This window comes from Falco biarmicus, chromosome Z (genome assembly GCF_023638135.1).
Source record: "Falco biarmicus isolate bFalBia1 chromosome Z, bFalBia1.pri, whole genome shotgun sequence".
In the NCBI taxonomy this organism is placed as follows: Eukaryota; Metazoa; Chordata; class Aves; order Falconiformes; family Falconidae; genus Falco; species Falco biarmicus.
Genome location: NC_079311.1, coordinates 50491944 through 50504526, shown reverse-complemented (window position 1 = coordinate 50504526; position 12583 = coordinate 50491944). Strand labels below are relative to the sequence as shown.

General features: G+C 38.0%; 1 protein-coding gene across 1 annotated transcript in view; it reads right to left on the bottom strand.

Moving 5' to 3' along the window:
* Positions 1 to 12583, bottom strand: part of BNC2 (basonuclin 2) — a 232751-nt gene that overhangs the window by 93712 nt on the left and 126456 nt on the right. Inside the window, exon 3 of the mRNA XM_056325756.1 lies at positions 4378 to 4613. Coding sequence (XP_056181731.1) covers positions 4378 to 4613 — 236 coding nt within the window. The remainder of the gene's footprint in view (positions 1 to 4377; positions 4614 to 12583) is intronic.

The window sequence follows — 12583 nt, the reverse complement described above, 5'->3', positions numbered from 1 at the left end:
CGTAGCTACACTAGCAAATGGGCAGGGTAAAGCATTATCCTGGTGGTGGAGCAGAGGAGAACAGCTGGCAAAGTTACCTCTTCACTCAGCTCCGCTGGAACCAGACCAGGGCTGGAGACTTACTCACATCTGAGCTGTTCTTTATAGCAAAAGTAACTTCACCCTATCAATAGAGCCACTAATCACATCTATTTGAGTAGCAGGTGCAGAATCTGATCCAAAACAGCTACGGTTGTTGACAGAATTATTTCTCATCATGTAGAGAGAATTGTTGTGTTGGCCCTTCCCAAAAAGAAAACCTACAGGCTCACCAACAGCTCCACACCAAATACAATAACTTAGTTCCTTGAGATAGGTACCAGATAAACAAGCCCAGAAACTGAAGTGCTCTGGATGCCCATGGAGCAGACACAGTCCAGGAAGCTTCCCTATGCAGTATGGCTTTTTTGGGGGATTACTTCTAAAGAGGAGAGAACAACTCCTTCTCCAAATCGTTAATCCTGTGAGCAATCTGGTGAGACTGCTGATCAAATTGTCACTCACTGACATGTCAAAGATAGGTATCTATTCACCAGAAACTAGGTTTATTGCACAGAGACCAGAGAAAGCTTGCCAGGTCTTAATGCCTTTCAGCCATTACTGGCAATGCTGTGACTGTGCCCAAATGCGAAAGGCGGTGTATCACATTACCTCGGCTGGCTTCAGGGTTCCTTCACTTCTTGTGCTCCATTAATGCATCCACCAAATGCAGCAATAAATACTGCATTTTTCTCTGTCCACTGCTTTTTAATTTGCTATTTAGAAATATTATTAGTCCAAATAAGGGTATTACAAATAATCCCACCCACCTTGCATCACTCCTACATAAATCGGAAAGGCACCGTTTCTCTTGTTTCTTGAGTGGAGCCAATGATGAGGTTTTTCTCAAAAGTTACTGAGAAAAAGTATTTTCTTTTTTCATGGGAAGAGGAGATTTGTTATGGATCTTGAACAGAAAAGAAAATATCTGGAAATACTAAAATAATTGATTTTGAAAGAATAAATCTGCCGTAAGATCCTTTTTTTTTTTCCCCCCCACCTTTCAGAAAACTCCATTTAGGGAAAATGTTTAAAAGTATTTTCACATTTATATCATGATTAAGAGAAAATTCAGCACAGATTGATGTCTCAGACCTTCCCAAGGCATAAACCACCAACTTTGTACCAGGTTGTAAAATCTCTTGTATACTGGAACCTGAACCAGGGTTAAGTATTCTGGGATCTGTCACAATCATTCAGTTTTCCTGTTCTGGTACTTTTCGTAGTCCTTGCAGAAGAGACTTAAGAGTACAAGGTCTGTACGTTCCAAGTAAGTTCTGTATTTCTGAGCAAGTGTTCCCAAAGCTACTAAACTTCCTTTGCCATTCATGCCCCTCCCCCCCCCAACCGCGATAACCATGATTTTGTCAAGTTACAAGTTAAAATTGTTATTTTTATCAGAACAGAAACAAACAAGCTAGTTTACTGGTTTATGCTTCTCTAACTATAGCATTATAGCAAATTTATACATTTTCCTAGACATATATATTTGTGTATTTGATGTACAATGAATATGTATGAATGTATGGTAAACTTCCCAGCACTGCCTGGACTAGGTTGTAACTTAGACAGGTTTGCACAAACAAGTTAAAAAAGAACTATATTTCCAGACTGAGAGTCAGATCTTTCTAAATTCACTGCATGACAGTCTACCAACAATACCATAACTCTGTGATATTCTGGATTGTTTATTTTGGTACTTGATACATCTAGTTCTGCTATAGGAGGCTCACAGCATTTTGTCAGAAGCTTTTTGTGTGGAAAAGCTGAGTTTGCATGCCTCAGACAATTCTGTGAAGAATTCCAGTTCTATAATGACAAGTTTCATGGAACAACACCTTTTGCTTGAAGGAGGCATTACCTGTAATTCTGTAGGTACTTTCACTGTTCTACTGTTATTACACTTTTCCTTTCAAATTTCCCTGCATGTGTCTCTTTTCTCCTTTTTATCAGATAGATGCAGTAGAGTTACTTTTGAAACAAGACCTTTTTATTATCATAGATTGGATTAATTTTCCAAAGATTTCTCTTCATATATGTTTTACTAAGCAGTTTCTGCTATATACTCAACTTCCTAGCTTTAATGGAAACAAAATGCATTTTTTTTTCCCATAGAAGTTTTGGAGGCTCCATCCTTGGAGCTATTCAAAAGCCATCCAGACATGGTCCTGGGCAATAAGCTCTAGGTGGTGCTGCCTGGCGACAGGGGTTGGACAAGATGAATCCCTTCTAACCTTGACCAGTCTGTGATTCTTTGAAGTTAGAGCTAAACTAACAGGCAGGCTTGACTACACTTACATAGGTCTTCATTCATCCACCAACACAATCCACAGCTGAGTGCTAACCAAGTCAATATGTGGCAAGACTGTAATGGTTGCCCTTAACTTCCATTGGTAATTGTTTTCTGTTAACTGACATAATATTCAATATATTGTTGTTGAATGTAGTAATGGTAAAATTCATGCCTTGCGGGCTACGATGTGATTGAGCTTTAGCCAGATAAACTGAACTCAGACCTGATGGTGTATTATAGGCCTTTACAGGTCACAATCTCATTCTGTATAAAACTCTTTGTAATTATATTACAATACATTCTTGCATATATGAAGATCATTCCAACAGATACTTAAAACAAAATCAATATGAGCCTGATTCTATGACCTTCCAAACAAGAAAACTACTGATTTCAGTAAGTTGTCTTGTCTGTAAGGGACACTGAATTACATTCTATACTTATAATATAATACACCTATTAATCACATTTTGTAAACAGCAATTTTCTGATGTTATATCTTAGAAAGGATGAATTTCTTTACATGTATGCCTCTGCAAATTTTATTTCTTCAGCCCTGTTGATCAGTAGCATTGAGAATCCAGGAATCTAAAATATGATGCAATATGCATACAATGCCATTACAGTACATATTTCTAATCTTTTTATTGATCTGTACCTAAATTACCTATTAAATGCAATACATATAAATACATATCCATCCATATATATAATAAAAAATCTGTAGATATCTACTGTTTAAATATAATGGGTATATACTTACATGTAAGTTTTAGACTGGTAATGGAAAAAAATTATTCTATTGTATTTGAATATGTGTAACATTCAGCTTTTACAAAATAGATGTCTGAGAGAATCCTAAAACAATTAAAGAGCTCCATTCTTTATATAGCCTCATAAGAATAATAGGATCTCATTATTAAAGTAATAACCTTATATTACGCTTTCTCTAGATCTGTTCTACAATTCAGAACACTTTTCTGTGAAAAAATCTGTGTATGGAGCATTTAAGAAAATATTTAAGAATGCAGAACATGAAGATTTCCATATAATTACATAAGGCTAATTTACTTCTTTCTCATGAAAGACAGTAAATTGAAGAGGAATTAAAAAATACAGTCAGAATTCCTCAGAGCAGGAATAAAGATTCCTGTATTTTCTGTATAGGGCCAAGCACGCTGTCATTGCCTAAGAAAGTAAAGAAATAAATCAGAAACTAGAATTTTTGAAGTTTTTCAGCCATGTCCACTTCAATAACTGGGTGACTTCTAGATGATGCAGAGCTCCCACAAAGTCAGTAGCAATTAACAGAACTAAGAAACATAGTATTAGATTCTTAATCAGAGATAGTCTATAAAATGTGATAACTCACTTTGGAACCCACAGATGATGAAATTCCTCAGATAAGCAACTATATGAATCCATGACCATACTCATAAAGCTAGCCTGTGCATCTCTTGTTTACTTATTTTATATTTTGTTTGCTTACCTTAACCAATCTGTATATAACATTTTATTTAAAGCCACCTTTTTGAAATGGCCTTATAAACAGGATTTTCCTGTTTATACATTATCCTGTAAGGATACTTCCCAACACAACCATGATCACAACTCCCATTTTATCTACACATTGTAAGATACTTTGCTAAAGAAGGAAATAAAAGATGAAGGAGCTGGTGACTTGGATCTTAGTTTCTTAAGTCAAACAGTAGCCCTTGAAAACCTGCCAGTTGCCTTTGACCAAATCAGGCATGCAGCTAGCTAACTTCAGTATTTGCAGTATTTAAGGTATTTCCTACAATAAGGGTAAGCAAGTACAAATAAATACTAACGGTACGAAGGAACGCGCATATTTTTAGCTTAGGAAAAATCAAGTATTTTATTTTGCCAACACCATCATTAGTCTTCAACATGCCACACTAAATTTACTCCATATCCTTCTACCTCTTTGGGTGCATGGTCACTAGTTAACTGGGTTTGGAAACATACTTTGCTTTATTTCCTACCTGAAGGATGTAGCCTCGAACGTAGTCTCGAAGTGTCCAGCCTAAGCCATGTAGAATATGCAACACCTCCTCTTGCTTCAGTACACTGAAGAGTCGGTCAAGTAGTATCTTCAGCCTCACAGGCACAGCCTGAGTACCGTAAAGCATCAGACTGCTGATGTCAAACACAACATTGGACTGCACAATCTCCACTTGGGTTGGGTGGTAGAGGTGTTGAGTACTAAGCTTGTCCAAGGCTGAAACAAAAGGAATTAAGTATAAGAGAAGAGCTAAAAGAAAAGACAAGAAAACTATCCCAAGGGATTATCTAAACATAATGAATTTGGCAGATGCACTTATTCTCCAGAGGAGTATCACGTGGATGATTCACAGAGTCATAGAATCACAGAATGGTTTGCATTGGAAGGGACCTTTAAATGTCATCTCATTCAGCCCCCCTGCAATAAGCAGGGCCATCTTCAACTAGATCAGGTTGCTCAGAGCCCCATCCAACCTAACCCTGAATGTTGCCTGGAATGGGGCAGCTACCACCTCTCTAGGCAACCTATTCCAGTGTTTCAACACCCTCATCGTAAAAAAACTTATTCCTTATATCTCATCTAATACAACTCTCTTTTAGTTTAAAATCATTACTCCTTGTCCTGTTGCTACAAAAAAAGTCTGTCCCCATCTTTCTTATAAGCCCCTTTAAGTACTGAAAGGCTCTCTCCCAGACCTTTCTCCTCTCCAGGCTGAGAAACCCCAACTCTCTCAGCCGGTCCTCATAATAGAGGTGTTCCAGCCCTCTGATCATTTTTGTGGCCCTCCTCCAGACTCACTCCAACAGGTCCATGTCTTTCCTGTGCTGAGGACTCCAGAGCTGGATGCAGTGCTCCATGTGGGGTCTCACCTCTCATAGCAGAGGGTGAAAACCACCTCCCTCGACCTTTTGGCCATGCTACTTTTCATGCAGCACAGAATACAGTTGGCTTTGTGGGCTCTGAACACACATTGTCAGCTCAAGTCCAGCTTTTCATCCATCAGTGTCCCCAAGTCCTTCTCCACAGGGCTGCTCTCAATTCCTCCATCTCCCAGCCTGTATTGATACTGTGGGTTGCCCTGACCCAGGTGCAGGACCTTGCACTTGGCCTTGTGGAATCTCATAATGTTCACATGGGCCCATCCCTCTGGATGGCATCCTGTCCCTCAGGCATGTTGACTGCACCACTCAGCTTGGTGTCATCGGCAATCTACTAAGGGTGTGCTCAGTCCCACTGTCTACGTCATTGACGAAGATACTAAACTGCACTGGTCCCAGTACTGACCCCTGAGAAAAACCACTCGTCATCGAGCGACTCTTTTTCACAGATGCAGGCCAAAACAGGCCTAGTTTCCAAAGGTCACAATTAACTGTGATTCCTACAGCAGAAGGGTGCTCAGCTGAGCCCCAGAGACTACAATATTCATAAAGAAATTACAGAAAATTTATGGTTAACTGATGACCAAAACTGAAGGTAAGCAAAATTGATTTGGACTCTTAAAGGTTTGAGATTTAACCTCTAGGGGGAAAAAACCAAAGAGATACACTCTGAACTCCAGCCTTTTAAAAACATTAAAACTTACTCCCCTGATTTACCATAAATTCTGTCAAGAATTCTCTGCTACTTGAGCAGGTTAGTTTGTTTTACCCTTCTGTGTGAATTTCATGTTATTCACTGTGATGTGAATAGAGATGAGGGGAGGGGAGGTTTGCAGAATGAAGGTAACTTATCCCCTTGTGAAGTTAAATATGATGGAATTGCACATGACATCACACACTTTACTGAGTATCAATGTTTAAATTGAATTTTCTTTCCATTTTATGGACTATGTTGCAGCACCTAAGCTTCTCACTGCTTTTTTAAAACAAAACTTTCTGAGCATTTAAAATAATTTTATAGGGACTTCTCCTCTACTTTGGTTTCTTCGTGGCTTATGGTCACTGGAGAGTTCATGTACTCTTGATAAATTGCTTTCTTACATCCAGAGCGCAAAGGCCCTTATCATTTACTCGCTGGCTTCATTCAACACATTTACTCCAAGGAATACTTTGTCAAAGAGTTCTGGTTTCCTCATACTTCACTTCTTGCAACTGATTTGTCTGATCTTTCCTATTCTAGTGATTAAGTCAACTTTGAATAAATAGCTTTAAATATTAATTTAACGTTCAAAAAAGATAAGGAATTGGCAAGCCTAGGGACTGCAGTCCTATGTCTCTCCACAGGACATTTATACTGCAGAATGTGAAGGGTGCAATTTTTCTTCTAAAAGCTCTTCTTCCAAAGAACTTCAGCTATATAGGCTTCATCATGTGGGACTGAATGTGGGACTTTTTTATTTACAAGGTCTAATGAATGGGATTTGCCTAAAGATGAACCAGGTCAAGTACTCCCCACACACACACTTCCCCCTTCCCCCCCCCCCCCCCCCCCCCTTTATGTATGGTATTTTTGTAACATGGTTATTTTGCTACTACCATAACAGATGTGTCATCAAAGTACTCAGGTGGAAAGGCTAGAAAATTGATTTTGTTAGTGTGCAGGTTGTGCTGCATATATATGTGTACCTGGGGGGGCAGACCAACCATTTGGAAGGAGTAAAATACAATAAAATGCTAATATTAAAAAAAAAATACTACTAATACTTGCCATAAGAATGCTGTAAATAATATTAGTGTTAACAGATGTAACACCTTCTACCAGACAAAATAATTAAGTAGATCTGGATCATTTTGAGCTTTCCACCTTCAGTCTTGCAGAATGAGATAGGGTCCGAAGAAGTTAACTGCCTTCTCCAAGTTCATACAAATTCAGACTGGATTAAAGACATGAATGAATGTTTTCTGAATACTCAATGCTTTTTAATCACTGTATCATACTGTACTGCTCATACATCTTAATATTTGTCTTTGTTTCTCTTTACTTAAGAGTAAAACCTATGGCTGCAGTGACGAAAAGGAAGTTCCTCCAGCTAAAGAAGACTTGGCTTGCTGAAGATTTTAAGGTCATGATTCTACTTTGGCCCAAGACAGAATGACTGTAAGATGTTTTTATCTAAAGACTATTGAATGAGTTATAAAACTACTAACTAGAATGAGATGACAAAACTCTGTGGACATTTACCCACTTCATGTAATTTGACCACTCTGAGGATAATAGCTTTGGAAAGGCCTAGCTGAAACAGAAGTGAAAACAAGAAATACTAAAAAGGTCCTTTTAAATTGCTAAACACACTCTTTGACCAATGGACAGAAATTTTCACAAGCTATCCTGTACTATTCCATTTATCCGCAACATTTGTTTCAAGTAAAATTATCTATACACGACCACTTCTCAAAACACACACACAGACAAATAAGAATTAGTCTGCTGCTGAATTAACATTTCAAGTGACAGTGAAATTATCTCCAATTTTGATTTGTGGTCTTATTCTGCACATTATGTAATAAACAAATAAGCAGTGAATTTCATCCTTTTGAAGTACAAGTCAGGATACGCACAGAAATGTGTAACTTACAACACAACAAAGCATGCATTTTTGCATGGGTGTGTAAGAACATTTGCAAACTGAAGACAGACCTCATGATACCGCAAAAAAAAAAAAAAAAAAAAAATAATTTCTACATTAAGAGAAAGGAAATGCACTTGCACCCATATGAGAAATAATAGCATGGAAACATCTGACATTCTATCAGATCATCGATTATTGAACCCCCTTGCACTTGGCAGGAGGATGAAACTTTTCACTATTTGTAATTTGTTCTTTTTTCTTTAAAAGAGATTGCTAAAGGAAACAGTTGACAGAAGTTGCTTTCTGTAGTACTTCTGATTTCTCCCCTGGTATCATTAGTGAACTAATGCCAGTGTTTTAGGTGGATTCAAGAAGCCATTTATGTTGTTAGACACATACTTTTTCAAATAAGAGATAAAAGAAGGACTTGAGTGTCACTGTTGGGTTTTCTGTAAGGACCAGAGTACTAACTTTAGCCTTCTTGCCAAATCTCACAAAAAATTCCTGAATTGCCCATCTGATTTCATGTGAATAATGCATTCCTCACATTTCTGTGCTAAACTATTGGTTCAATTCCTATATGCTAATGAACAATGCTGTTTCTCAGGTGAATACATTCAACAGTATCTGCAGCAGTGTATGATTTCACAAGTGCTTAGAAGACTTCAAGACGAAACATGCTATATAAAAGAATGAGTTTTATCATACCAGCAAAATGACATAAACAGATGTGTCCTTATTAAGATATCAGTGACTGAATATCATAAGCCATGCATTAAAAGTCCCTTCCTGGTGCAGCATGAGGTATTCACGCTTCTTTCAGTGCACTCAAAAGTTCACCCAGAAAAGTCTTAACATGTTTGTGACTTTTTGGTTGTAACCTGCACAATCTTTTCTGAAAACATGACTATGTTGGTTTCCACTAAGTGCTTAAATTAAGAAGGTTACCTTTTAATAGCATATTCAATTCTTAGGACTGCCCTGATAGCCTGATATTCTTTACTTCAGTGTGAGTGAAAAGCTGTTCACTGACAGAGGAAAAAGAGATCTAACGAATCTTAAAATCATATACTTAGGAATTTTGTGGAACATCCTAAAAAGGTCCTTGTGTTTTACTACAACAGCATACAGCTAAGTAGTATTTCCATGGTAAATTCTAAATTTCAAGTACTTCTTTCAGGAATTTTAACTTTTGTAAAAGGGGGGCAAAAAAGGATGACAAAGTAGAAGACGTTAAAGAAGATTGTCTTCAACACCCAAAATGACTGATTGGATAATTAGTACATGAATTAGGAAATTTTCAGCACTGGTTTTCTTATCTAACTCTGAAATTAGCAAAGATAGAAGTAGAAAGAAAATCTTTCATTTCATCTATACTGTGGCTATTTCATGGGTCCCACGGACCTTAGACCCCTTCATTCCCAATGTGCAGTAGGCAAGGTAAACCAAAGCCAAAGCCATGCTTTTTTTTTAAAGAAAAGCATTCCATTTTTGTTGAGCAAAAGAAATAGAAGTATGCAGTGATTAATTTTGTATTTTAGAGGTCTCATTCTTTTTTTAATAGTTACAATGAAAGCATGACATTTTGCCTTTACTGAATATAAAAGAATTTAAAATATCTTAGTTTTCAATGTAATCGGGTTTGTAAAAACACATACCTCTTGCCAATTTCCTGGTCCTAGATAAGTATTTAGGTATCATAGAGAGGGATGAAAAGGTCTAGTGAAACCCTTTCTCTCAGCTGATTTGCCTGGCTGTGTATCTCAGAACACCACAAAGAAGTCCATAGGTTGGAATATACAGGTCATTATGGAACTCTTTCCATTTCAGTTTTACATTTGGGCTCTGAAATAGTCCCACTCCAGATTTTCTTGCATGCTCTCTAGCCGGTTCTCTAACTTACCAAAAAGGTATACAGTTGGAGTACATACACACACAGACACGTGACAATATAGAATTTTATAAATGTCATCATCTTTTAGGTTTGTTCAAGGGTCAACAGGAAAACGGAGGGGGGGGGGGGGGTGGGGGTGGGAAGGTAGTCTGTGTCCAAACAATAACAAAAACAACAAAGAGCTTTCCAGAGGTATTTTTTTTTAAATCTAAATAACAAGGCCACTTTCTGCAGCAAGAAAAACTGAAATTGGCAGACAGATCAAATATAAAATACCAACTTAAAAGGATTCCATAACACTTCTGCAACAACTGCCTGTCAAGTATGGTAAAGCAGATACAGTATTATTAATGGCAATGTGGAGCGCTGTAGTTTGCTGTTGATTGTAGTAGTGAATATACACAGCTTCACATTTTTGGAGTTCAAGATTTTCTTTTTTTTCCATTAATGACAGAAAAAGAAGTAACAAATCCTTTCAAGAATAGAAAGTAGCTTATGAATGACTAAAATGCTGCAGGGACAGACAAACTACTGCAGTCATAAGAGGTGGTCTAAGCTAGCCTTCCTCAGGATGGAGATTTATTACCACCTGTAACATGGTGCCATTTTGTAGGTGGAAAAAATTGCTCCTCAAAAATATTATGCTTAGAAGATGACTAAGGACAAGAAAACTTGCCAGTGTCCACTGAATGGCTCAAATATTTTTATGGTGTAGGAAATTACTCCATTCATCCCTGGAACAAGGGCAGAGAGCATGGGACATTAACATTTATATGGGTGGGTGAACATCCTGAAGCGGTCTGGGTATAAGTTCCAGCTACAACATGGGATCCTTTGGTGATCTCCATTTCAGTTCTGTCTTCACCTCTTTCACAATTTAATCCAGATAGAAATGTTCTCTAAGACGTTGTAGATTTCAAAAGATTATAGAAGGCAAGTAAGTAAAGCATATTCTGATTCACAGGCGAAACCAACTTTTCCTTGTGCTTTTTACTGTATTTAAAAGATAATAATGGAAACCATTTGCCAAATGCATTTAGTCTCTGACAGAGGGACACATATGTGATCTTCTAATTTACAGCTTGCATGTACAGATGTTCACACTTAGTAAAAGGATTCTTAATAGCATTTTAAAATTAAACATGTGTTGATAATAGGTGTTTCAACCCCAAACAACACAGCAACTAAACTGATAAATGTCTTCATGCCTCACCATGCCTCATGCTCTTAACAACATTTTTATAACAGATCAAAAAAAACCCCCAGCACTTCAGTTGCATGTACACAAAATAAATGTTATTAAAAAAAGTCTGAATGAAAACTTTCATTAATTTTTCTGTCTATGATCTTACTCCAAGTTGAAACATTTAGATTGCTACTAGGTTCATGTAGCCGAAAGCAGAACCACAGTTTGTTCACAGACGTTGCTTGCTGTCTGCAATTTTTTTTATCCCTTTGCAAAACTTTGAACCCCATCCAGCTTTGACACACTGCCTCTTCAGTTAATAACTATCAAGTTTCCCCTTGTCTCCTGTCTACTTTTCTTTGAGGCAATTGCGCACTCAGCACCCTGAGATAATAACACGCATCTATAAGATAAAAGCAATGGCATTAATGTAATTGTCTGCCTTTCTCTCTTTAGTCTAATCTTTTTTTTCCTTCAGTTTTGACTGCCTCTGTGACACCTGTTTTTGTCTCCTCTGATCCTACGACAGGTTTTCCGCTGACAAGGTTTTTGCCTGACAGAGATTCTGCCAGACAAGAACATAATAAAATATGAAGAACTGCTTGTCAGAGTTTCTGCCAATGCTCACATGAAATAGGGGGAAAAAAATATCCTGACTTTTCTTTTTAAAGGGGCCCTGTGCTGGTCGCTTTTGGCCTGTCAGGAAAACAGCCTTCCTGGCCAATTCCTGCAAGCCAAACAGGTGTTTTCTTTTATTTTTTCTTTCTATACAAAAAAACCCCTTTTACTTCGATAGTAGAAAACATGATTGCAGATTAAAAAAAAGAACAAAAAAAAAACCCAAAAGGCTTTCTCCTAAAAAAGAATGTTAGACCTGACTTTGGGTAGTGGTACCTCATGAGCATGTGTTTAATTCAGAACTGACCTCATAAATAAATAAATAAACAAACAAACAAACAAACAAACAGGTTTTTTCTTCCTCCTCCTTGTTGATAACTAAAGTGTTCAAAGGGACAAGCTGTAAAGGATCTTCGTTCCTACTTCTCAGGAAAACATCTGGGCTACTACACACTTCCTGCATGGACATGCTGCATTAATGAATCCACCTGACTATGGGGACCATGGTATGAAGATGAGACAGAGCCTCTTTTCTGTGGGATTTGGGCCTTGCTGTCCTCCTCTGTCAGTGGGTGCATTTGTGCCTAAGTAAGGGATGACTTCAGCCCTGATGGAGACAGACATTATATCAATCATGTATGTGAGCATCTGAACACACAGCTGCTTTTGTGTGTGTTGCCATCATCTGTCACCTTTGCTAAAGACAGCAGCTATTGATCAGTCCCTAGTGTCATGAGCCTGAGTTCACCGACTGGTCTTCACTGCACTGACCACCTTCTCCAGAGACCCCTCCCCTACATTCTCAGTCCATGCCAGTCCATCTCAGTCCCTACTGAAGCTCAGGCCTGGAGCTTCATTCCCTATCTAAGGTACATTGTAAGTGTGCCCGTCTGTAGTCCTGTCTTCCAGATGACCCTCAGACCCATGTTACAGCCTGGTCCTCAGCTCTGTCTCTGGCCCCCACTTCTTTTGTTCCTGAT